We start from the raw sequence: 26,827 nt of genomic DNA, 5'->3' as shown, positions 1-26,827 counted from the left end.
GGTTACAGTAAGTGTATTCCAGTTTTAGTGGCCACAGCTTGCCAGATAAACATTTCTGTTGCTACTGAAAGGTTTTTGTCTCTTTTTGGAGGTGCACAAAACTCAAGTTGAAAGCCTTTTCGCTCTTTTTTAAACAATACTAAGACTAGAGAATGGATGGTTCAGTGTTCTGGATGCTGAAGGACAGCACAAGGGAAACGCTACCTCTGCTCTGGTATCAGCTTCCTGTGAGGCTTGGAGTGGTTGCATGGTCTTGACCTTGGGTGTTGAAGAGAGGGCTTGCCAATATAGCTCCACCATCAGACTGCCCATGTGGAAATACAGCTTTTCCCAGAGCACCTTAAAAGACCATTTCCTGGATGTAATGATCTAAACCAGGAAAAAAAAAAAAAGTTTTTCTCAATATAAATCTCTGGTCTTTCAGGCTCCCATTAGCACAGGTGTACTGATGAGGGATGTAAATTACTTCATTTTTGTTTCTCCATTCCTAATCTGATTTGCATTGACAAGCTTAGCTAGTGCAGCCCCGGCCAATGCATCCCAGAACCTTATGCATGAGGGACAATAGGCACTCCAGGCCTCACAGACTATTTAAGAATAAACTCCAGACTGTGAGCTGCTCAGACATCTTGGTTGTCGACTGCACATAGGTGCCATCCTCAAACTGTGAAACTGAATACCCTTAATTTAAAAATTCATGCCCAGATCTGTGCTTTGCCCTTCATCCTTGCATTTACAGAAGGCTAAATCAAGATCCCAGATTTTACATCCAAACGCCGAAATGTTCACGATTCAGATTCCTGCAAAGCCTCACAGACAGGCACATTTTAAAATCACATTGTATAAGCTGTTTATGTGCTAAAGGAAACCCATGGGTTTTTCTAATGACAAGGGCACTGCTCTCCCCTCTGGTAGCTCCTGTAATGCTAATAAAGAAACCCTCCTTTTGCAGTTTGCTTTGGGTACCTCGTAAGATTAAAGAGCGGGAACCCTAGCAATGCTTTTTCTGAACACTCAAGTACCTTACAAAGATACTCATTATCAGAAGTGATGCCTCTTCTGCCATCGCAGCACCACTGTGATGTGATTTTCATTTTTTCTGCAAACCCTTGTGGGCACTAGAACAGTTTTAGGCTTCTGGGAAGCCAGACCAGGCCACAGGGCATAAGGAGGAAGAGGGCCATGACGATCCGACCTCCATGCAGCCGTGCAGCTGGGCTGGGGGCAAGGAATGGGGAGGCCTGGTGGTTCCTGCACTTCCAGTCTTCCTGGTCATGGCAGGAACTGCCCATCTTCCCTGTCACCCTCCATTAGGGATAATCAGACTCCACAGGCAAAAGGGCACTGGGGAGGGTGTGAGGAGCTCGCCTCAGAGCGATACACAGCCATGATTGTGCTGAGCTCCTGTGCTTGCTTATCATCTTGCCCATCCAGCTCCCTCCAGAATCAAAAACCCGACTACTGGGTCCCAGAGCTCAAGTAAATTGGTAGATGGTCCTCAGCAGATATGCTCCATTAAAAAGGGGCTTTGAGAAAGGATTTTAACTCATTCTATTAGCTTTTCTTAGCTTCAACATAATTAGGGCAATAATTTACTGGTGGTTTCTATTTCACTTTGAAACGCTAAAGCATAACACATGCATCCACTGTGGGTGCTTGAAAATTCTGGGAACCCCTTAAACCTGGTAATTTTAATCCTATTATATCATTTCTATTATAATGATTGCTAGTCACAGACAAAAACTTCACAGATCTCTTAAAAGAATGAATATTTTTAATCAGCTCAGTTAGCCAGCAAAAACAATACATGTCTTCTCTCAAAACCAGTATTTCATAGTGCTGTGCAGTTCCAGTTACTGTGGAAGTCAGTTACCCTCCAGAAAAAAAAAAAGTCGACAATTAATCCAAAGCTAAATTAGGGACATAATTGTATTCACATTGCATTCCACTTAAATGCATATGTTTACAATATCCTTTAATAATAATTATTATTAAACATAGTAAAATACTTCCAAACTTGGCTCATAGCATAATTGTACTTCTAGTGGAAAAAAAAATATCTGAAGCCTTGTCAATATGCCACTTCCTCCTCCCCCATCTTTTAACAGAAGCAGCCTCCAGTGAAATAATCCAAGCTGTGTTCAAGAAGTTGGCAAGTGGGTCCAATTAAATGTGGTTTTAGTGTATTCTGGCATTTGCATATCTAGTTTGCCAAGAAGTAATGTTTTAGAGGGGAAAAAAAAAACATAAAAAAAACCCTGCATTGGTCCAGACAGAGACTGGATGGTGTGATGCATCACAGAACTTTGTCCCATGAATCATACAGATTTTAAAGAAAAATTTAATTTTCGGCTCAGCTGTTGCCCCTCTTTTGCTTGACAAGCTTTACAATAATCTGTATTTTTATAACTGCAATTATGAAAGAAAACATACAGAGTGAAGCCTAGAAAACTAATGCAATGAAACAAAAAATAAGCCTTAATTTTCAAAGAGTCATTAAAAACTTAAATCACAATGACCTTTATTTCATGGAAATATTTAATGCCTTAGCTGAGCCATTCCTCAGTTAAACAGTGATTAAATAAAACAGTCCGTCAAAATAGCGCCTGTTCGCTAGGACACAGAATTGTAAAGTCAATTGTTATTGGAGAATGATCATTTAGTGCTGCTGAGAAAGGTAAATTTAAAAAAAAAAAATCCTACTCCTCTCCTCACTATAGTGACTGTAATAATTTCTGCAATATTTCAGAGTCATTTTTTTCCTTTTGACTCCCTGACATTTGATACACACATACGTGGCATCCCAGATGCTGGGGCCACACCTCGGTCATGATTTGTGGCCTGATACCAAAGGGCTAAGGATGTAATTTTTCCCTGCAAACAACAAGGACAGAAACATCCGTAGAGGAAAGATGCATGGAGAAAAAAAAAAGAAAAAGAAAAGAAAAAAAAGAAAAAGAAAAAGAAAAAGAAAAAGAAAAAGAAAAAGAAAAAGAAAAAGAAAAAGAAAAAGAAAAAGAAAAAGAAAAAGAAAAAGAAAAGAAAAAAAAGAAAAAGAAAAAGAAAAAGAAAAAGAAAAAGAAAAAGAAAAAGAAAAAGAAAAAGAAAAAGAAAAAGAAAAAGAAAAAGAAAAAGGAAAAGGAAAAAGAAAAAGAAAAAGAAAAAGAAGAAGAAGAAGAAGAAAAAGAAAAAGAAAAAGAAAAAGAGAAAAAGAAAAAGACACAGAAAAAACACCATAATCTTCTGCAATGCTTAGAGAAAAATTGTGTTTCACGTACGTATTGACCATCCCTTTCACTCATTTACTGCAAAGCCAGGACGACCTTCCTACCAGAGAATGAGAGTTAATTAATAAAATTATGCAGAAGGGGGTTATATGGAATCTTTAAAGCCTTTATCAGATTGCCAGTCCATTAGCAAGACCGCATTCTCAGGAAACTCCCTGCTCCAATATGTGCAACAGAGCAGTTAATTTCTTTTGGACTCAGTCTATGGCACCAAGCTGGCTTTTTTTTTTCTTCTTTTATTTTTTCTTTTTTTCTTACGTCTTTATCCAAACAAACTATTAAATAATCAACAAATAGGAATATTTAACCCAAAATAATGAGAGGAATGAGCGTTCTCCTAAAAACTATAAATTAAAGCTAGCCAGTCACAAAAGAAAGTTGAGTCATCCATTAAAGCAACAAAGGAAAAGCAAAAAATAGATCGCGGTGCTGACGCGCCCGCCGCGTCCCTTGCCTCACAAATGTGCACAAACGTCCAAGACCCAAGGACGCTGGACAATCGGAGGCTGAAGACGTTCCTAGGGGAAGGCACCAGCGCCTCCTTCCTGTGGCCCCATGGCAAGGACAGAGCCCCTGGCTGGGGCAGACCTCCCGTGGGCACGTGGCCTTGGAAGTGATTCCCAAGGGCAAAGTCCCCATGAGGCTCCCTGATGGCCCCGGCACCTGCTGCGCCTTCCTGTGCTCCATGCGCTCTCCCCATGTGGTCAGGAATTGATACGGGAATGCCCAGGCGATTAACTCCTGATCTAAAGAAATAACATGGATACTCACCCAAAAGTTTTTTTTTACAAGCAGTCACTGAATGCACAGACAAGTATTTAGGGAGAATTTATGGTGCAAGGAAGGTTTTTATAATCAGCTTGATTTCTACCTAGAGCCCAGGTAAAAACTTTAACCTAAGCACATGCTCCTATAGAGCTTCAAAATTATCTTCTGTCACCTCCAGGTAACTCTTGCAGCTCAACTCAGCTCACAGGAGAGAGGTTTAGAGGTGAGCATTAGATCACAGAGAGACATAGCAGAAAGAGGCAGTGAAAACCCATGGAAATATCAAAACCTGCATCCAGCCACAGGATAAACCCAGCTCTCCCTTCATTTTTTTTTCCATCCTTCCTTGATAACTGTCATGGCTTGGCATGCCCCACATGCTTTTGCCCAGCCCAACACCCTCATGCCTGTGGCCTCCAAGGTCTCACAGTGGCCTGGGAAGGACACTGCAAGTGTGGACCCCAAAAACATGGCTTTTGTCATTTGTAAGATACCAAGCATGATACTTTTGTGTCTTTGTTCCAAAATAAATACAAAAAACAGCGGAAGAAAAAAAGAGAAAAGAAAAGCCTTTGAGATGAATTTAAAATTCTTAATCTCCCATGGCTGAACCAGAAATGAGGATCAGAAAGTTGCAGTGCTATATTGCTTCCTTCCGAAGAGCAAGCAAAAGAAAAAGAATCCTCATAATGCTTTTTGTCCTTAATAAGAATCAAAGTGGTGTGGAAAAGAGGCTTTATACCTCCCGTTCCTATATCCTGATTAATGTGCTCTGTCTTTCAACATGTGCTTTCCCTTAAACCTCATTTTTCTGTAATTTCCTTCATTCTTTTAACAATGTGCTTATCCTTCTCCTAAAAAAAAAAAAGCCATTATTTACAGATGTTCCCTCTCTTCTCTGCACATTTGGGTCCAAAGCACAGATTTCTCCTCTTTGGTCCTAAATAAAAGGAGATGAGATGTTTTCAAAAGGTGAGCACCAATATTAAATTTTAGCAATACATGCCAAGCTCATGTCTTTGCAAATCATTTTTTCTGCTCCAGACTTTAGCATGATGCATTTAGACCTTGATCTGAAAGTATCTGAGCTTTTAGGAAAACAAAAACAAAAACAAGAAACTTGCTGTTAATTCAGGCAGTTTTGGAACTTGGGAAGCTGGCTTATCCACGTGTGTTTGTAGGAGCTATCAAAGACTGTTGTTTAAAAAAAAAAAAAAAAGGTAGTGCTTTCATGTGGGGGAGCCCTGAGCCTGAAAAGCATCAGTCTAAAATAGAAGACTAACATGAGGAAGAGTGCTAGTCATCTACTCTGGTTCTTGTTAGTGACTCACATGCAGTTCAAATCAGGTAGGTCCTACGTCTCACCACTTTCTCTTGTACTTACGTTCATAGCTCACAAAGGGCAGCTGTGGGACTAGACCCTTCAAATTTCTGTATTTTTAAAAATTCCTCATGTTTGTGATACCCCTAGCTACCCAGCTCCAGACTGCTCAGTGGCACAAGTTGTTCAGGATGTAATGTTTTAAAATCAGCTTACATTATCAAGTATTTGTATGGCTTACAAATCCCTCGGATCCGGGGAGGATAGGGAATACTGACATCTCCACTGCTTGCTGAGAAAGTCTGAGTACAGTTATTTTAATTCTGTGTTTCAATCACTGTATTATCCAATTTCTTCTTGGAAGAAGCTTTTCAGTCATTTTAAATCACTCCAGAAGAGGCATGCCTACTAACCTGCTGTCGTTCTTGTGATTAAAGTATTTTTTGCTGCAAGATACTCACCTCTAGAACATGTACTGGTAAAAGAGGAATGAATCTTTCAGGTTATACATGTCAGCTGCCACAGTGCTTGCCTCCTCTCATCACCTATCTCAAGCACAAATACACTGCAGTGTGAATAGGGCTCTGCGGTGTATCCTCCACTACGCAGCAACTCCACCGTGTCCTCCAAATACAAACTCCACGTTATATTTTAATAAGAAATAGAAGAGCTTGTTAAAATGAGCATTCTGATAAAAAAAAAAAGAAAAACAAGCATTCTCTCAATTTACTCTTATTTTTAACTACTGCTTAAGGGCTTTAACAGGTCTTGCAGGCATTTTAAACCTCTCTTTTCTTTCATGCAAATCTAGGCTAAGAATACTAACTTTCATACTGAAAATAGTGCATTATGCCATTTTTGTCCTCACTTTCAAAACTTCTTTTCCTCTGTAAGTCCTATTCAATCACTACCGAAAAACACACTTTCCTGGGCTTATGTTATACCACAAGGAACTGGGTAAAAAACAAACTTCGCACTGAACTTGCATCTCTGGAGCCTTTAACGTACACCCCTTGAGAAACGCTTGGAAGGAAGCTGCAAGGACTTGGCAAACTCTTGCAGGGGTCTGTGTGTCCATCTATCAGCAGGAAGCTGAGTATTAACATTGCATTAACTTATAACCACATAATTAACAGAGATGTGAGACTTTCTATTTCTTGCAAAATTAAGATTTGTTATCTTAATTAGTAGGTAGGTGGTTATTCTCACCTGGCTAAGACATGGTTATTTCTTAGAATTTAGTCATTTAGCCATTTGAAAATATTGCAATATTGGTATTTATATTATTTTCAAACTGTCATATATAAATCCGAAAATTATCTATGAACAGAAATTCGATTCTGGATATATGGTGCCAGTCAGACTATTTTTAAGAGAGAGACTAGCTACAAATAAAAAGACCTGAAAGCTGTGGCCCATGAAAATAGGCAATGTTTCATTAAGATTTTAAATCTAAATTTTATCTCACTACGAATTTCCAAAATTATCTTGACACAAATCTTCACTAAGTATGAGTATGTGGCAAATGCGGTTGAACATAAATCACATCTTATATGATAAACCTCTATCAGTTTCAAGAGGTTTTATTTATAGATAAGGTATATTTTTAAAATTGCAATGTGTATTGGGATCACATCCAAAGTTTATAAAAGTACATTTATTGGTAAAATTGAAGACAATTTGACAAAAGCCTAAAATGTAGCATTGAGACTAGTTTTTATTTTCTTAATAGCTGTAAATAAAACTTCAGCAAAATATATTTGGGGAAGGTTCTGAAAGAGATATTTAGATCCATATCTAGATTTAAATCCAGATATAGCATGTAGCAGGCCATATAGCTGCTTTCAGATAGTTAAGCCTTTTAATATACCTGCTACAATATTGAAGCAGTAACATATTGCATTACTGCTTAAATCCTTTCAGAAGTCATGATATACATGTAAGTTGCTCTCTAAATATTTTACTAATTTAAAGATGGGTTTCATGCACTGGATTGTAACGATTAAAAATGTACCGTGTAAATCCAGATCTGGCATGTTCCGTGCATTTCATAAAAAATCCTTCTTAGTACTCAGATTAACGCTGGTAACTGAAAAAATCACAGCAATAGTTACACAGTACAATGTCATTCTGGCTGCTCCCTATAAACACTAAAGATGTATACTAAAATCTTTAAGGAATAATGGAGGATTTGTCTTTGCTGATGCCCCCTATTCCTAAATAAAAATTTGCAAGTTATTTTAAAGTACTTCCTCTCTCTCACACACACACACACGTTCATACACAAGCTACATTTTAAAGTGCAGCACTTCAGTTTAAGAAATACTAGAACAATGTACATTCAAACTTCCTAAGAAATCACCAGTAACTGTATTTGGCAATGAATCATTTATTTCCTGCAATTCCAAACCAGAATGAAATTTCAGCTCCAGGGCTGGACTGGGCGCTCACTAGCTTCTAGCCCCAAGCAGAGGCTTGTAAAATCTCTCTCTCTCTCTCAAAAAAAAAAAAAAAAAAAAAAGCATATAAAAATATATAAAAGAAAAATTGGCCCAACAGTTATAGCTGCGGTACAAGAGAGTCTGTTGAATCACGGTAATTGTTTGCTCTCGGAAATGAGCACTCTTGGACTCTTCAGGTTAATGTTAGGAGACATCAAGAACAAAACTCCTGTGAATCCTGCATGAAGAACGTGGTGTATTCGTGGAGCAACGGGCTTACCAGGGAAAAACAATCGAAAGAAAGACACTAAATGCAGCCAAAATAACCTTAAAATTATCAGCCCCCAACCTACTCAAGTGCTACTTGTCTAGAAGACTGGGCAATGCAGGAAATTCCAGCATTAGTCAGAGACTCCCGGGGAAGCACGGGGCACCTGGGAGAGAACTTTCGGGGAAAAGCACTTGTGCCACTCGAAATCTCCAGAGCATTTGCTGTCACTGTCACAGCAAAGCACCCCTCGTCCTGTCGCCACTTGGCTTTGCAGGGAGGCTACCTCCTCCCTGCTCCGACAGCCATGGGCTGCATGGGGCTCCATGCACCGCCAACCCACGGATTGCGCCAGCCGTTACAAATCACGCTTCTTTCCGAGCCTACAATAATAAAATGCATGATCTCTCTGAAAAAAAGACATAATGTCTCATTGGTAAGACCCACTAATGTGTTTGGCTGAGTTTTATCACAGTAGAATGAGCTTCTGGCTCTAGGTTTTAATATGCAGCGTTCTTTTTTCCTATGACTATTTTAATTTGCCGACAAAAGATAACATTTCCACTTTCTGCCCAAAGGCATTTTTACAAATAGAATTATAAAAGATCTCCCCTATTACCGAATGGAAAATAATTTTTATTATCAGATTCACTATATTTAATGATTTGATCAAATTACAGCCGAAGTGTGACAAAAAATAAACAGAAGAGTTCCAAACTTGGGTATTCTGAAAGAGCTCAGAACAGCCGTTTTTTTTGCTTTCTCCTCCTTTTAAAATTAGGGGGCAATTGTGTTAAATGTCATAGATCTACATTAAGAAGTTCTGATGTTATTGTTAGAATTCTTTAATAAAAACCTATACTTTATATAGACTTTGTATTTCAGTTTCAAAATCCCATGTACAAAGACCCGTGTTAATAATTTACAGGTTTGAGAATGTTGCCACGTAGAACTATATTATATCTTAAAATGACTTTTCTAGTTTCAGTGCATTTTTTGCAGACTCAAAATGTATTTCACTCCCTGTCATTTTGAGGGAATTTACATCACCTCCAAAGGAGAGGATGGAGCACACAGGAATTTTCTGCCCTCCCAAGCTCTCCTCGACTACGAACCATCAGTCGTAAAAGGGGTCTTGGTGTTACATTATGGGAAGCGTTCTGGAGAAATATATTTCAAAAGTTGTGTCCACTAAGAAGTTAGAACATTTGGTTATTGCAGAAGTCCATTTTATTTACAAATGGGCAAACAAAAAAGACTCAAGCCGCTTCTGCAGGGTCCCTTTCCCGAGCAGCAGCACAAGCAAAGCAGAAAGCACCAACCGGCAGGAAAAGCAAAACCTCAGCGTGCTTCCCGAGCAGGTGAGCAAGCCCCGCTGCCGGCATGAGGCAGCATGGGGGAAAGGAAATACGCTGCTCTGCAAATCACTTTTTATCATTTAGGATTTGACTTGAGGTGATTTATGTTGTGAAAGGATGTGCTGTTTTAGCTTAGTGCCCAGCAGAATATATGAAAGTGTTTGATATGCCTTTTCTTGGAAAGGTAATGAAGACTTCTTACGCTCGGTGACCAGGAAGTTTTGCTTCAAACTCATCCCAAATTCTTCTGTAAGTTTCACCTAAACACGCAAGGTTCTTATTTAAGGTTAACTAGACGACCTATGGAATAATACACCCGATTCAAAATTCTCTCTCTTAAACCAACCGCCTAAGCTTTCACTTCAGAGAAATCATTCAAATTTAAAAAAATATATATTAAGCTATCAACTGGGATTTAAAAAATATCCAAGTGATATAGTTAACATAGGTCTTGTGCATCTTCAACAAGAAGTTAGACGGTAATACCTATTAGTGGCTAGAGAAAGTCGTTCGGACATATAAAGTTTACAGTTTCCATTCTCACAATTTGCATTAGACCATAATGGATATATGAACAGTAAGGATTTTGTTACCGCAGTTTCCTAAGCCAAATAAAACATTCCCTTGTGCTTCATTATCTAGCAACTATATTAAAAAAAATACAGCTATTTAGGTATGTCAGTACATTAAACCTTATGGAGAAGAGCAACATACAGAAGTATGTTTCATCTTTTTTATAGAAGAAACGCTTTGATAGCCACAAGCAAATATGTGCGGCACATGTATATACCAGCCAGCTAAAACCCCGAAGTATGAAGCATAGTTTGAATTATTTTGTCATTAACAGCTAAGTTGTTTTCTGTTACGCTTCCGAAGAAGGTCTCCAAGTCTAGGTTTACTTACGAATCTACAGCTCTTAAAAATGTTGTCATTCAGAAACAAATGGTAGATTTGTCCAGAGCCACATCTAAAGCTCGTCAGCTATACAGATTTCAGAACTAAAATATTGACCTTGCCTCAAATTTAATGATCCTTTAAAGTGCCTAATGATATATAATATTCTAGTATCTGAAAGTCTGGATTATAGAAAAGATTTGCTGCTAGAAAGAGAGACATCTTCATGAGTGGGGACACTACTGTTCACAACAAGAAATGTTCTGAAAACATCCAAAATAATTTGCTTCACTAAAAAAAAAAAGTTATTTGAGAAAAGTTTATATATATATATATATATATATATATATATATTTAGTGAAAAAGATCATTTTAGCCAAGTACAAATCATTTTAGGTATAGAAAGATTAGCAATATAGCATTAATAACGAGATTCACTTGCTTGGTCAAGGTACAGTTTTACCTAGCCAGATGACAAAGCTATTAAAATATTTAAATATTTTTTTTTCGTGCAAATTCTTACTGCTGTCTCTGTTCCAGACTTCCAATTTAGCTCTGCTTTTATATTCCCATTGGCCTTTGCAGTACTAGTTTTGTTCCTAGGATAACACGGTTTTGAAAAAGAATTCTGGGTATATTCTGCAGCGAACATCTAAAACGTGTCTTTCTCAAAGGCTTCACTGAGCTTTTCTTTAAGGAGACATTTAGTTCACTAGAGTGAGAGAAAACCACAAACAGATGCAAGATTATTCCGAATTTCTTTTGCAAGCCCGACAGTTTTGAGGCATTGCCGGTATTGTGGATGTCTGGAGTGCCTGCTTGTTCTGCAACCTAGAATGCCAGTCCTTACCCGATCAGTACTTCAAATTAAGTTGTTCCCTTCTGCTCCAATTTTCCCAATAGAAACTGAACACAAAAGAGTGAACCTGACAGATCTACTTTGGATGAAATTAAAAGCAGTGGAAGAACATTGCGTCTATTTATATAAAGACATTTACTTAGTAATAAAATTTCTAGAATTTGATAAATTGCCTCTGCGAAAGCCTTGGAGAAAAAAAAAGAAAAAAAAAAATCCCTCTAGAGAATGATAGAGCTACACACACAGAAATGCTTTCAAAACACAAGCATTTAATTCTTTAAGTGTTAAGTGAGATGTAAATATGTACGTTAGCAACAAAGTGCTCAAAAGCATACTGAAAACATATTCCATACACAGTTAGCAATAGAAGTCTGTACAAAAGTAATAAAGTTACACATTATAAAAAATACTCCGTAACTATAATTTAAAAGAGGGAAAAAAGACAAGGGAATTGATTTCTCAGTTCATATAATTTATTGCAGTTAGCACACAGTTTAAAAATTCACCAACACACCAATAGTACAAAACTAAACAGCATTATAAGTTATTCCCCCCTCAGGAAAATAAAACATACTATGATTGTCAAAGCTAGATGTCAGTCTAAGTTTTAGAACGAAAGAAGAATGTGAAACTAATAAAGGAAGGAGAAAAAAAAAAAAAAAGGCAATCACTCACAAGGACCACAAAAAAATCCAAGAGAAAGTCCATTTTTTCCTCAGACACTGATTGTCTTCTCTAAATTAATAAAAGAATGTATTTTTAAAACCTAGAAACTATTCAAGTAACTAAAGATAACGCTCCAAGGCCATTTTCACAGCTTTTTTTTGTTTTGTTTTAAATGCCATTACAGCCAAATTAACACACATTTGACCAAATATTTCCAAAACAGTCCAGCAATACACAATGGAGTTTTCCATTCAGTATCTTAAGCACAAAAATAGGCTATGTTTACAGTAGTTAAGGCGATCAAATTTTAAACAAAAGCGGAAAAAGAAAGGAAAAACAGCAAACGTTTTCCATGCTACTCCCATAGACCTTATTTGTAAGTGCAAGACAGGAAAACAAACACTGTGCAAAATGCTTTTGACCTGCGTGTTGGTCATTAAAACCACACGTCAGGCTGCAGGCTCCGCTGCTTGGATACACAGAGTCCTCTACCCTCCCCCGGCCCCCGTGTCAATCACGGCTTTCCAGGCCTTTCAGCCCGGGGCTTTTTCAGTCCATAGACTCTTTTCAAGGGGGGGAAAAAAAAGAACGACCTATTGTTGATTTGTGCAGCAGGAATCCTAAAAATGCTCATCTGGGTGAGTGTATGCACCTAAAGTTGGAGCTGGCGTGGGGTTTTGTGCAACTGGAAGGTTTCCTTTCAGTAAAATGCACACTGCACATGCAAGTCTCTAAGCCTGTTTGTAAACATTCATATTTTCCTTGTTACGTAGCTATATTATCGACTCGTAGCTTAAGTTTCTCTCAACTTAAAAAAAAAAAAAAAAAGACAGTGGGAAAGAAAAATTAAATTATATAAAATAAAAACAGTGCATTTATGTTCTTCCTAACACCAGTATTTCCAATGGTGTTTTTTTTCCTAAGGAAATTAAATAATTTTAAACTCACTCATTGAAGTTATACAATGCAAACAAAGACAAAAATATACTGAAACTCATGCATTTCTGTAGCGTTAATATTTACTTTTCAAGACTCAACTAAGAGCATCAACACAACCTGCCAAGTTCTTTGATACCTCCCCCCGGCCCATGTAATCAATTACAGTATACAATAACAGTAATTCACATTTTTAAACACACAGTTCATCACTGCTGAAGCTGCAATATCCTTTTTCATCCCAAGCAAACCTTCACATAAGACAGAGTCCCAGTGATCCCAGTGTACTTTCAGGGTTTTTGTTTTATGTTTTTGTGGGTTTTTTTTGTTTTATATTTTTTTGTTTATTTTTTTTATTTTTTATTTCCAGTGGGAACTGTCAGAAATCCAGAAGTTGCCATAATAAGTTTTAAGTCAACCGCTTGTTTAAAAATAGATAATCCAGCATTTCAGAAATTTTCCATTTGGGTCTAAAAGCATTCAGGTTTCCAACAGCTAGAAAGGACTCATGCAATTTTAGAAATGTAAAGGAACTGATAAAACTGGGAGAGGATTCCTACATTCAGACTTTAAAGCGAAGAAAAAAATAATCTAGAGCTTTAAATTATGCAGTGTTTTGGGGAGAATAAAGCCAAGTCAGTATTTTCAAATCTGAGCTTCTTTGAAAGTAAAGTATTCACTGGCTTGTATTCCAAAAAGGGGGAAAATATGCTCCGCAGTTTATTACTTTGCCGTTTTACCTCTAAACTTCATTTTCATCAGAGTGCTAAATTAGTGAAATACTCATGCTGCCTTAAAGTGCAAAAAACAAGCTAATAGCCAAACTTTCAGTTCAAGGAAACAAGATTGCTTTTAGACTGTACCACAACTATATAGATTTATATATATATTATTTATATATATAAAAATTTCATTTCCAAAGTTCTTGCGAGCTATCTTCTAAGGTCCAGTCTCTGACAGTAGGTAAGCTCAGTGCTTCGCTTTTGACAGACAATGAGTTCACCAGCTCACAGTGAAACTTCCGAATGTGTCTGTAAAGGTCTCCGGACTGCGTGAACCTCCGCTCGCACCACTTACAGGCGTGCGGCTTCTCCCGCGTGTGAACCACCGCGTGGCGGCTCAGGTTGTGGGAGTACTGGAAGCTCTTGCCACACTGGGTGCAAGTGTAGGGCTTCTCACCTGAGTGAGTCCTCTCGTGGCGCTTCAAGGTGTACATGCAAGAAAAAGTCTTACCACACAAGGAGCAGGTCGGGACATTGACATCGGTAGCAGGCTTGCTGCGGATCCCGTCCTGCTCTCGAAAGTGCGTGCTTAAGTGGATCTGCAGGATGTGGGGACTGGGAAAGACTTTGTTGCAGAGAGGACACATAAAAATCTGGCCAGCAGGGCTCAGTATGTTGGACACGTAAGGGAGCAGGCTGCTGTCCATGTTTCCTTCCACCTGGACTCGCTCATTCTCTGGAGTTATCATCTCATCATCGCTTGCCTTGTCCTCTCTATCTAGCTCCCTCAAGACCGAATCTTCCCTCATCGGAGCCAGGTGGGCCGGCTCATACTGTACCCTGTTATTAGTGCTCACACTTTCTTTCACAGTGCTATGTTCCATATCATAGTCATTAGTGCCAACATCACTCTCATCACAGGAAGCCTCTTTCTCCACCTTCACCTGAACCAGGCTGCTTCTAAGCATGTCCTGCGAAGAGAAATAAGAACTGTTCAGATTTTCAACTCCTGAAAGGCTGGACTTGACAGACAGGTCCAGCACGCAGTCAACATCTGCTGAATCCCTCACGGAGGTGACAGACCTCTGGGACAAAGACTCTGTTGAGCTGCAGGGGCTGGCTACTGTTTTTCCAGCTGCTGCTGCGTGTGTCTCTGCCTCTCCGCCAGCCTGGGGGATGCCTGCTGAGTCCGAGGGCAATCTCATCCACATGTTCCCAGGCTCGGCCGCCAAGTCTCTTTTGCCGGGCAGGATGTTCAGTTTTTCGTCTTCTCCTTCGTCTTCATCGCTGGGCAAGTCTCCTGGCATGTGGCTGCTGCCGTCGGAGAGGCTCTCCACTTTGTCCGAGCAACTCGAGGCGTCTTCCTCCTTTTTTGTGCTGTCTGCCTCCGTGGTTGCCTTCTCTTTCAGCTTCTTTTTGCAGACTTTGACAATGTCGTACATGTGGAGATAACTGGCAGCTGCGAGCACGTCTTCAATGGGCAAGTCTTTGAACTGGAGTTTTCCTTCGTACATGAATTCAAGCAGGAGAGCGAAAGCTGGGGCTGTAACAATGTCGCTGTTCAGATGAACAATGTCCCTTTTGTCCAGCTGGTCCTTGTAAAAGAGGTGGAAATACATGCTGCATGAAGCCAGTACAGCTCTGTGCGCTCGGAACTGGGCATCTCCTACCAGAACAGTGCAATCACAAAGAAAACCCTGATGTCTCTGCTCACTCAGACACTGTAGCAAATGTCTACTGTGGTCAGGAAACTCCATGCTGTCTTCATAACCTATAAACAACAAGATTTTTAGAAATTAAATGTAGGTCAAAACAAGAGAACGGACAAATCCAAATTATTCCACTCTAAAAACCTGGTATTTGTTACATCCACTTTGCCCCTGCACAAAGATTGTTTAACATGTGCCTACAATGGCAACTCCTTCCCTGACCAAGCCCTTAAGTCATGCCTTCCTTTCAGTGGCAAATAGATTGCTCTAACAAGCGCTCAGCAACATTTGTAAGTCTTCTAAAGTACTGCTGTGGTTTGCTAAATCTTTTCAACATTTTTTTTCCCCAGGTAACTTCTTCCTCTAGGTTCTCTCTCCTTAGGAAAGCAGAAGAAAAAACACACACATTAAAAAAAAAAAAAAGCCACAAATTTGTGAGACATTCATTGCAGAGAGAAGGAAAAAAAAAGAGATCATTCACATTCTTTTTAAAGTGAAATTGGTGAAATTGTATTAATAGAGAAGATAGTGCATAAAGACATATTAATAAACCAAAATCTGAAAGTCTGACATTCATAAAGAACACAGATGTGAAGAAATAATTTTGATCGATGGCAAAACGAAGGATTTCAAAAATTTAGTTCATGCTGCTTTCTGCTTCCATTAAGTACAATTTCAGACTGGAAATCTTCTCCCTACCCTGCATCAGAATAAAAACATTTTTACTAGCACACAGCATTTACAAAAGAAAACTATTGACTAAAATGCCAACAAACACCACTTCCCCATAGGCAGAGGGGCAGAGATTTCCCTCCCCTCCCACACCAGCAAGAGTTTGCAGTACCAAACTTAAAAAAAAAAAAAAAAAAAAAAAATCAATGTGGGCATGTGGGTACATTTAAAGACTATCCCGAGCACTGTTCTTACCCAAGTATTTTCCTATTCTCCTTCCTTGATGATAAAAACTTGAAAGAAGTAGAGAAGTCAAAACTCAAACAGAAAGTAAAATCTCTTAAAAACCTCTCTGATCTATTCTTCTGTGACTGATAGCAATGCTCTCCCAAACCATCTAAACAGACTGTGATCTCTAGCTTGGCAGATATTATTGAAAAATACTCATCCCTCACAAGCCAAGATGAACTAAAACTTCCAAGACAACCCCTACTATATTCTCTAAAATACCACTGCTAGAGTAAAGCATGAAGATTTACAATACAATCACTTTAAGTGCCCCACAGCCAACATCAATCCTAATCCTTAAGAGGGCTAAAAATAAAGATTGGAGGGCAGCTCACAAGGTAGCTGTGATCAAATTAGGAGGCTGAAAGGACAGAGAGGGACGAAGAAGGAAGCTTATAAACATCTGATCCAGCTGACTGTGGCCATATGGCAGCTGCTGCCCAGATAAAGAGATTAAGAATAGAGGAGTGCGATTACAGCTGTCTGGCCAATTCAGGCAGCTCAAATCTACAAGTTCTAAATTAGTCGCAAATACAAAAACTCCCTCAAATAATTACTGTTACGCTGAAATAAAAGATTTCAAATACTACACGCGAGAAAGAAAAGAGGAAACCAGGCAAGCTATTCTCCTGGGTACAAAAGTTTTTAAACACATAACTGATTTCTATCTCTCAGAAGCACTACAGCTGTATGCTGCTATCGTTCTGGGCTGCTGGATATTTGACCATGAAGTTTAATGAAAGACTTCACAACAAACACATTTGAGCTAGAATGATTCTTAAAAAAAAAAATACACTTTTGCATATTTCATTAAAGCCCCCTTGAAAGTCATTTTAAAGATGCAATACAACAACATAAACCAGAGCTATCGGTAGGCTTGCCATTAAACCCCTTCAGCTTTGGTCTCAGAAATTAAGAATGAACTTGCTCTCTCCATACTGTAAAATCAGAAATTCTCCCAATACGCATTAAAGTTCATTCTGACAACGAGCACAAGAACTGATCCTCTCAGACTGCAGCCCAAGCCTTTTGACTAAGTCCACTTATCTATTTAATACTCGATTTCATATATTACCTCTAAACTTGGTTAGAAAAGTAATGTGATTTTTTTTCCTAAAATTCAATAAACAACACACCAAAACAGAAATATGCTGTATCTAATCTATTGCTACTCCTACCTTTAGTACACATAAACCTGATTAAGTCCTTTCCTCTGAGTCTTGCTGGCTCCAGGTCTGTTAGATCGGTGGAAAAAAAGCAGACTAGGAGAGACAGATGCAAAGTGGAGATGATGTTAGAGAGGAATGAGATACCTTCTCCACACACAGATCTGCACACACTAACTCCCTGTCTGTGTGTTAGAATAAAAGGCTGAGGGATGGCAGGCTGTCAGCTGCTCTGACATCATGTTCAGATGGAAATGCTACCTCCAGCTGTGCTCCTTTTAATGCCATATGCTACTCCTCTACACTCCTGCCACCAGCTTTTTCTTAGGAGAACTTTTCTCTTCTGTTAGTATAAACAAAATACTTCAAAGTCTCTTTTTTTTTTTCAAACTTTCTAACAGGAAAAAAAAAAAAGAAAATCCTAAACATATGGGGCTCTACTGTATTTGCAGCATAGCAACACTTCTGCCTCAAGTTGGAGGACTGCTTTATATATTGACAGCACACTCGAGCCACGGGGTTATCCCAGAAATCCATACCAGTCCATTTTTATTGAACCCAGAGATTTAGTTAAAAAAATACATATATATATATATATAATAATAATAACAACCAAACCTATTTACTCAACTTATAGCCAGCCACTTCACCACCAGCCCTCTCGCTCTCAGCGTTTACAGGACACAAACGCTGCCGAGCCCTCAAAGTGAATTTTAGCAAAAATACGGGAAAAGCAAAAGGCGGAGCCGCTGGCGCCGCTGGGCTGCCGAGATCCCAGGCGCTCCGTCCCGCCCCACGAGCCACTTTTCGCTGCGCAGCCGCCCGTGCCGCTGCCCGGCGGAACCTGCGGGGGCTGCGCGGGGGCTGCGCGGGCACCTGCGGCCGCGCTACCTGCCGGGCCCCGCCGGGCAGCGGCCTCCGCTCCCGCCGCAACTTCTGCGCCCCGCCCGCTCCGCTCCGCTCCGCTCCGCTCGGCGCGCGCCGCCCGGGGAGCCCCCGCGCGCCGCGACTTCCCCCCCCGCCGCCGCCGCCGGATCCAACTTGGCGCCGGGGCCGCCGCCGCGGCCGGGGCGGGCGGGAGGCGCAGGAGAAGCGGCCCCGGGTCAGCGCGGCAACAAAAGGAAAAGTGACGGCGGGGCCGCCGCGCGCGGAGGAAGGGGGTCGCGGCACTCACACTGCGCCGCGGCCCGACGTCCCCGCGCCGCCGCCGCCGGCTCCTCTTCACTCACTTGCCGCGCCGGGAGCGCGCGCCGCGCGCCCGCCCGTCCCCCCCCCTCGCGGCCGGCAGCGGATCGGGCCCGCGCTCAGCGGCTCCCCATGGCCCCCGGCGCGGGGCCCGGGGCGGGGCGGGGCGGGGGCGCGCGGCGCGGGCGCGCGCGGCGGCCGCGCGGACGGGCCCGGGCTGCGGCGGCCAGATGTGCGCCCCCTCCCCCGCGCCGCCGCGCCGCGCGCCTCGCACCCCGCGCCGCGACTGACAGCGCGGCCCGCCCCCGCCGCCGCCGCCGCCAACCCGGGCGCCGCCCGCCCGTGACTGGCAGCCCGGGCCGCGCGCGGAGTGGAGGAAGCGCCCCGGCCGCGCTGTCAGCCGCCGCCAATGAGCGCGAGCGGCGAGCGCGGGGCGTGACCCGGCGGGGAGCCCAGGCGGAAGGGGGCGGGGCCGCGACGAGCCCCGCGAGGGGGCGGGGCCGGGGGCGGGGCCTGGCCGGCAGGGGGCGGGGCAGCGCGGCCGGGGCGGGGCGTGCCCGGCGGGGCAGCGAGGGCCGCGGCCTCGCGCCGGCCGCCGCGGGGCATGGCGGGACGGCGGCGGCTGCGGGGGCCCGGCGCGGCCTCGTCCGGCTCCTGCTGCCGCGGCGGCCCCGGTGCTGCCAGTGGCGGCGGCGAAGGCGGCGCCCCCGGCCCGGCCGCTCCTCGCCCACCTGGGCGAGCCCCGCACCGAGCCGGGGCGCGGGGCTGTGGGCGGCCCCGCGGCTGATGGCGGGCTGGAGCGCGCGCTCGGAGGCAGCCGAGGCCGGGTCTGCCCGGCCTTGGTCCTGCAGGTGTTTGGCCAGACCGCTGCGTGTGCCCAAGCACACGGGGAACCGCCGGGGCCTCCCGGAGTGGTGACCGCAGGTGGCTGCGTGTGTTGAGCGGGCACCGACGTTCTCTCACAGTCGTGTAGCCCCTAAACAGCGTTGGTGCCTCTCGGTTTGTTCCTAGGAAAAGTCTAAAGTGGGGCAGGTGTTTCCTCATCTCTCCTTCAGTTCCAGGCAAGCACTTAACATAGGCATTTCACCGAGAAGGATAACCGACAGAGACCCAGGGTTTAAGGAAGAGTAACTCCTGTATCATATGATATCCAAAGTTGCTTGACTAAATATGAAAGTTGAAGGCGTGTGTTTGGTCTCCTTCACTAATAGGAAACCATCGCAAAGAAACATGCCGAATCCCAGCTGTGCCTAATGTATTTGACAGCGCTGCTATCTATATCGCACAGCAGCGCGCGCCGAGGTGTCCGTATGTGGCAAGCACTGCCGTTGCCTAGTGTTTTTGTGAAGCTGTCACTCATGCAGACCCGGTCTGGGGCTTTTTTATTAACTTCATAGTGTTTCAGTTCATTTTAGATAGTGATACAATTCTGTAATTTTACCTTTTTTTTTTCCCCCCCCCTTTCCATGTTCCCAATTCTGTTGCACCTGGAACCTTTTTTTTCTGTCCTTGTCTTTAAGAAACAGCAGCTAAGATGCTGACTTCATGTTTTCCTGATTGTCTTCTCAGTGCTAATAATCATTTTATCTGGCAAAAATTAGTACTGTCCTTCATGCCGCCTGTCATATCTTGAGCATCTTTCCTATAAGCACTAAGCTGCTTTCTCTTTAAATTACAAAAATAAATATTAAAAGGAAATACAGTCGAAAAGTTTTACAGGTTTTGCATGCTTAAATCTAAAAGAAATAACTTCTGCAGTTATGTATATTTGAACCGTCAGTAAACATGCTGTTAGATTTGTGAGATGCATCTTGCTTTGTGCTTCCTAGCATAAGCTGTGTCACCTACTGCTAGGGGCGTGTTACTAAGACTTATTTTACGAATAAGTGCAACTTTACTGAGGGAGGACTTTTGGTCATTCTAATGACACAGAACTCTGGAAAAAAATAAGTCTGCTTAATGTGAAGCATTTTCCAAAACTATCTGCTAGAGAAGACGTTCAGCAATTGGAGTTTACCAGGCCCTTAGAGACTTATACAGCATCTAGAACTTTCAAATAGTTTTAAGAACAAGATTTCACAAGCCTTTATAGTGTATTCAGTTCACTTGTTTTCACCTTTAGTATGTATGAACGCTGACCTCTTTGCATTTTAAGGTGCATTGAGGAAAACCCATTTGTCGCTCACCTGGTATTTACTGTGTTGGCTACTAATTAAGCTGTATTCTCTTCCCCATTCTATCACTTGTCTATATGACCCTGGGCAAATCACTTAGTCTTTGTCCTTTTTGCCTATTCAGACTGCTAAGCCTAAGCCTAGATGCGTTATTTCTTCCATTATTATAATAAAACTTTTTTTTCTTAACCATTTCCAAATAAGAGATGGAGTGAAGCAGAAGAAAGGTGAGTATAGGTAACACTTTAACATCAAAAATCATTCTGGCAGCAAGTCAAATTCAATTCATTTAAACCTGGAACTGCTGACATTTATCTGCTATTTTTTATCTGAAAGGAAGTCTAATTTTAAAAGATCACTTAGACTGGTTAGAAAATAAAATTTAGAATTATTTTGAACATAAAAATAACATCATAGAAATAAAGAAAATAATAAAAACACCTACAATGGGAAAACTCATAAATACCCTGTAGCCCAGTTGATCCTCTATTAAAAATATATATAAAATGGGTGTTCCATCAGAAAGGGTTGTGAAGCCTTGTTGTAAAGGGACATAAACATCTGGCAATACACCTGGTCTCTACACATATTTATAAATCACCTCAGGCATCCCAAGGTACCACAGAGAACATGCGCAAAAATTGAGCTAAGAACATTCATAAGCCAAGGAAAATAAAAATGGTCCCAGTTTAGCATGGAAAAAAAATGAATCTCGTTTACTGCATAAACACAGTTCGGGAAGACATCGTGCAGTTTTGCACTTCTTGCACCTTTGCACCTGCTGACTTTCATTTATATCCTCCAGGCAACAAGCAAGCCTGAAGGCCTTTGGCTCACAACCAGCGCTGACGGTGCAGTGCGGTGCCGCGGGAGCGCGGCAGCTCGCGGAGACGTTCTGCTCCACGTCTTTTCCGCTTGCCTCCGCGCTCCTGATAGAACTTCAAGATTTTGTTGCCGTTTTAGAAAAGGGCTCGTGCGGTGAGTTTCCTGATGTTACTGTTCAAAACAATAAAAGATGGAGATAAAGTCATCTTCAAGAGGTTGATTAATATGTGGCGAATTGCACTGCAGGTGCCAGCTTTGCCACTGAGCCTCAATGTGTGCACATTGCATAAGGAGGGTCCAGGAGGAGAGCGCGGCGTGACGGAAGTCAAAGCTGATGGTGTGATGTTAGAGTCCAAGGCTGCACATTTAAATGTCAACGGCTGTGGAACCTGCTGCAAATTTGGCCCCTAATTTGGCCCCTAATATTTCCTTCTTGTCTCTTGTATAACACAGTTTATCGGTTTCCCTTAAATTGCTGAGCAGTGTTATAATAATTATCATTCATTTTGTCCACTTTTTTTTTTTTTCTGGAAAAAAAGCAACAGTGGACACCACTCATTCATAGCTGTATGCTTTGAGTTTAAGCCCTATATTGTTTATTTTGGACCAGATAGCATCACCTATATGCACGACCGCTGTTTTGACTGATAAGGCCTCAGAAAGTGGATACCACGGTTGGTCTATTAAGAACTCTCCCAAGATACTTGACTGGTAGGATTGGAGGGACAGCAGCAAATATCTCCAGGGTTATGTATCCCAGAGCAGTGAAAATCAGGATTCGTGATCACGGCAATCTTGATTTTTTTTTAAGTTGAAGTGAAGCTTAATTAATGGCAGTTTGGTTTCCAGAAATTAAAAGTTAAATAGTTTCTGGAGCTGTCATCACACTTGAGGTTCAAGTGATGTCACTATGGAACTGACTTGTCTCTCTGGAGAACCAGTTCTGGGGGAGTGCCAGCATAATATAATACAGCCTTTGCATGAATTGGCTAAATGTGCATCTTGCTGTGCCAGAGTCTGACTGGATCAGTAATTCTTATCAGCCTTAGTTATGCTGGATAAGCCATCAGGATATGCTCAGCTAAGAGCTTTTCATAGCACATGGGCCAAAAACGTCTCCCTCCTTTCAAATTCTATCATGTAGAGGAAAAGGAGAACCGTGTGCTGAAGATTTCTATTTGATGGCTAATAGCACTCATCCTGCAAGTTGAGGACAGGCACCATCGATACACTTTCTGTGGGTTCAGCTGTCCTTTTCTGATTTGTGTAGCGTTGTAGAGCTGTAAGCTATGGCTGCTGTTTCACACAGGGAAAACTGCTGAGATCACTGACCTCTTTCTTATGTCCTGAAATAATTTTCAAGGCTCCTCATAAAAATTTCATCATAAACAATAGAACTGGCCGTGTGGGTGAAGACTTAACCAGGAGTTCGGCTGAATTTATTTTATTAATGATATGCACATCATCACTGGAGCCGAAATAGAAATGTTTTCTCTCGAAAGATAGCCTGTTCTGGATACAAATTATTTGGTTTCAATTTTTTAGCATAGCAACACCTGGCTGCTCAAGTCCAGTCTCCAAGAGCGCCAGCCAGCAACAGAGCAGATGTTTAGTTCAGGACAGACCCATTCCATGTGCCACCCCATGCTTCAGTTCACAAGAACACAAAAGTATTTCCCCAAACGTATAACAAATGTGAGATCTAAAGTTCAAGCAGAGTAAAAAAACAAATTGCAATGTGCCGAAGGAAAAGAGCAAGGAGAGGTTATCAATTAATGCCCTGGCACCCTGGAGAGGCAGGGAATTTATTAGGTGAAAGTGCTCAGAGGTTGTCTTCCTTCCACAAAACCATTTTCAGTTCCTATTTAGATTGCATACTTCCCGCTATGTTCTGTAATGGGATTAATTATTAGAAAGTTTAAAAGTGGAGGTCTTTTCAATTAGTATCATGGCTGAACACAAAGTTCTGTAGGGTTGCCTTGTTCAAAATTTAATAAATAAATACCAGTCCGTCTTAGTTTTAGACAAGGAAGGGACTTTTGCTTGCCTAGTTTTTCACTCTTTATACATTGTATGCGTGGGTGTACACATCTGTGCTTGTTTGGAGTTTTTTATGCCCTTCTAGAAGGGCATGCTGTAGAAACCAAAAAATAAGTAATGTCTGCTATACTATTATTTCAGTATATTTAAAGCAGACCTGAAAAATACAATATTTAACCAAAACCCAATTAATTTGTCTCATGCTTTTTCTGTATTTTTTTTCCTATCGCTACAGATTACAAAGACATTTATGCCTAAACAGAAGCTGTCTTCTTCCAATCAGCCTGCTCTTTCGGCTCAGTTCATTCACTAAATCATTTAATCACCCAAGGCCATATGTTACCATCTTGTGTAAAACGGGTGGAAGAGAGAAAAAAAATATGTAAAAATCTCTGCACAAGAGTGGGTGTCAGAATCCAGCATAGCTCCCACTAGGAAGTACAAAATATAAAATGTTATTACCAGCGAATGTGACTACTAAAATAAAGCTAGACAGACAAAAGGAAGAGACAAGACACAGAAAAGGTGAAGGAGACAATCTTGGAACTGCAATTTAGTACATAAAAGTTATGAGGTAAATGTAATATATTAGTCCATATGCTAATACTCTCAACAAGAGATCCTGCCTTTAACACATTCATTAAGCTCTAATGCAATTAGCTTGAAAGTACGTTTGCTTGTGCTTACTGTACACTCCCATTTTTTACCTTTCATTAATAAGATCCTGTCCCTTTCTTGATTTCTTCTTGCCTTTCCCCCCCTCCCCTTTTTCTTTTTACACTGCTGTGAATTGCATACCTTAAAGCCTCCTGGTGCACGTTTTGTCCTATGCATGTAGAGTTATATGCTTTTATGGCTCGGCTTCAGCTGCTGTTCTCTGTCCTCTTTACTTTCCGTGTTTTTCTCTCTTGGTGTGTTCATAGGGCACCACAAACCGCAGGGAAACACATGTCTTTCTTTGAGAAAATCATGGGGTATTTTCTCTTATTAGTGAAAAGGAGGCTTGAGAGAAGTTAGAAGCGGAAAGCCTTTTTTTTTTTTTTTTTTTTAAGTAAGAGGGCTTTCCAATTTTATGAAAGGATCCATGATCCATCCTTCTGTATAGTGCTGGTAAGCTTTTTGGTGTTTCCTTGCCAATGAGTTTGTGACGCTGTTGAACCCAGAGACAGAGGGCAGATCTCATCCCTACAGACAGCAGCTCTCCCTGTACTGAGGAACCAGATTGAGAAGCTGCTGGCTTCTCTTTCCACTCAGGTAGACTCCAAAGACAGAGGAGTAACACTACAGACTTGAAAAAAAAAATACTCCTCTAAAACTGCACATGCCAGTTTATCCCAAGACTATGAAAGCATAAAATATTATATTTTCATTTGCATGGTTTGCTGGTTTTTATTTGGCAGCTACAATAACAACAGGCTACACTGAGCCCATAAAACAAAGTGAGAACAGCAGCTCGTTTTTGTGGCAGAATGTAATGGCTATGGCTAAAAGGCTTACATAATTCATCTTAAAGCCTTATGCCTGTATTTATTGATGTTTAAATGAAAATTAAACTCTCCGAGCCATAAGGAGGCTTCTGGTATCTGAAACAGGATTTTGATTTTGATATTTTTATCTGAGACTTCTCTTCCTGTCCGCAGCGCTTCGAGAGAGCACGGTAGGAAGCGATCAGTGGTGAAGGGCTGCTGCGACTCGCTCCAGCTGCATCTCCGTCGCCTCCCTGCCTCGTGAGGTAACCGTGAGAGCTCTCGGAGGGCGATAACGGGGCCGACGGGCAGAATCTGGGAGATCAGTCCGGCTCAGGAGCAGAGTCTGCAGCTCCAAGCTCCCGTGGTAAGAGGATGGTCACTGAGGAGACCTGCAAGAGGGTGTTTACCATCCCAACCATGAAGGGCAGAAGGAGAACAAGGTGTCTGATGTCTCTGAAGGCAGCTTATCGTGAGAACAGCATCACTGTGACTATGGTACCTAGCACGTTACAAGACAAAAGATTCAGCTAACTGTGCTGTTAGAGGAGAGAGAGGATTTTTATTTCCCACAGGCTCTTAGAAGCTTATTTTGCTAATTTCAGAGATTATGTCAGCGACGGATCATTTTCTTCATCTCTCTTTCTCTGCAAAATACAGCAGACTCAGGAAGTGAATTGTTGCTTAGGGAAGTGTCCTGCCTCCAAGCTGACTTACTTAGTAGGACATATGGCATAAGTTATATTTGGACAGATGTGAACAAGTAGTCAGTAGATTTGATAAGATTCTTTATTTAAACTAACTTGCACAGTGTCACTGTTCTGCTGTCTCTCTTTCCTCCCTCAATCTCATCTTCTACTGGTTTTAAAAATTTTACATAATTAGATTTACCTAGCCTTTAATGCTTTACATGCATTTAAGAGTAATTAGTCATGACAACAATATCTGATTTTTTTTAATATTATGATTGTCAAATGTCTGCTTTTGGTGATAAAGCGGGCACAAATGATAAATTGTATGAGTTGCTAGTGATTATCAGTTTGAAACAGCCAAGTTCAGTGCCTGTCATTTTCATCAGTATGTAATTTAGCCTCTGATATTTCTATATCGATGCTGTGAAGTTGAGGCGTAAAATAGTTCTGTACCTCCCATGGATAATGTAGAAATCACAAATTAAAAAGAAAGGATAGAACGAATTCCAAGAGATCACTAGTTCACCTCTGTTTTTGAAGCAGGATCACCTGTCTCTATATTGGTTCTGACAAACGCTTACCTGGTTTGTTTGTGGAAATTTCTGCTGAAGGAGGTTCCACAGCCCTTCTCTGCAGTCTAAGCTAGTGCTATCTGTTCTTTTTAAGAATAAATTTTTCCTGGTGTTTGCACCAAATCTTCCCTGTTCATTACTTCTTGCCGTATTCAGAGTAACTATGCAGAAGAGTCTATTTCCTCCTTACACCATCTCTTATGCATATGAGGTCAGTCACTGTATCTCATTCAGCTTGGTGCTCTTTAGATTAAACAACCCTGTGTGATCCTGGTCATTTTTTTTCAGATTTTGCTTCATCGTTTTCATCTTCTAAATTCTGGCTGATTGGTCCACATCCTTCCCTTCCCATGAATCCTTCCCTATATTTACACAGCTGATTATTCCTACCTAAGCAGAGAATTTTGCTTTCATCCTATTTGCTATGCACCCAACCTTTTCAGATCTTTTTCCAATCTGTCAGAACCGTTTTGAATTATAATCTTTTCATCCAATGTGCTTGCGCCTCATTCCAAGCT

At 41.5% G+C, this 26,827-nt stretch overlaps 1 protein-coding gene across 5 annotated transcripts; it reads right to left on the bottom strand.

Annotated features, from left to right (window-relative positions):
- Nucleotides 1-11,647: 11,647 nt before the first annotated feature.
- On the bottom strand, nt 11,648-18,685 carry ZBTB18 (zinc finger and BTB domain containing 18). Of its 5 annotated transcripts, XM_088524144.1 has the most exons (3): nt 17,368-17,743; nt 16,157-16,194; nt 11,648-15,291 (listed from the first exon to the last, which is right to left on the bottom strand). In XM_088524144.1, exon 3 carries the CDS (start codon nt 15,275-15,277, stop codon nt 13,709-13,711), a length of 1,569 nt encoding a protein of 522 aa, XP_088380270.1. In that variant the 5' UTR covers nt 15,278-15,291; nt 16,157-16,194; nt 17,368-17,743; the 3' UTR covers nt 11,648-13,708. The 5 variants fall into 5 exon arrangements, with proteins under 5 accessions (XP_088380270.1, XP_088380269.1, XP_010215049.1 ...); XM_088524143.1 differs by lacking the exons at nt 16,157-16,194; nt 17,368-17,743 and adding an exon at nt 18,530-18,685; XM_010216747.2 differs by lacking the exon at nt 16,157-16,194.
- Nucleotides 18,686-26,827: the final 8,142 nt, after the last annotated feature.

The sequence above is a fragment of the Tinamus guttatus genome, unplaced genomic scaffold (genome assembly GCF_059628265.1).
Source record: "Tinamus guttatus ecotype Peru unplaced genomic scaffold, ASM5962826v1 Tinamus_guttatus_pri_ptg000208l, whole genome shotgun sequence".
Classification (NCBI taxonomy): domain Eukaryota; kingdom Metazoa; phylum Chordata; class Aves; order Tinamiformes; family Tinamidae; genus Tinamus; species Tinamus guttatus.
Note: the sequence above shows the minus strand (reverse complement) of the source record. Positions and strands in the feature narration are given on the sequence as shown.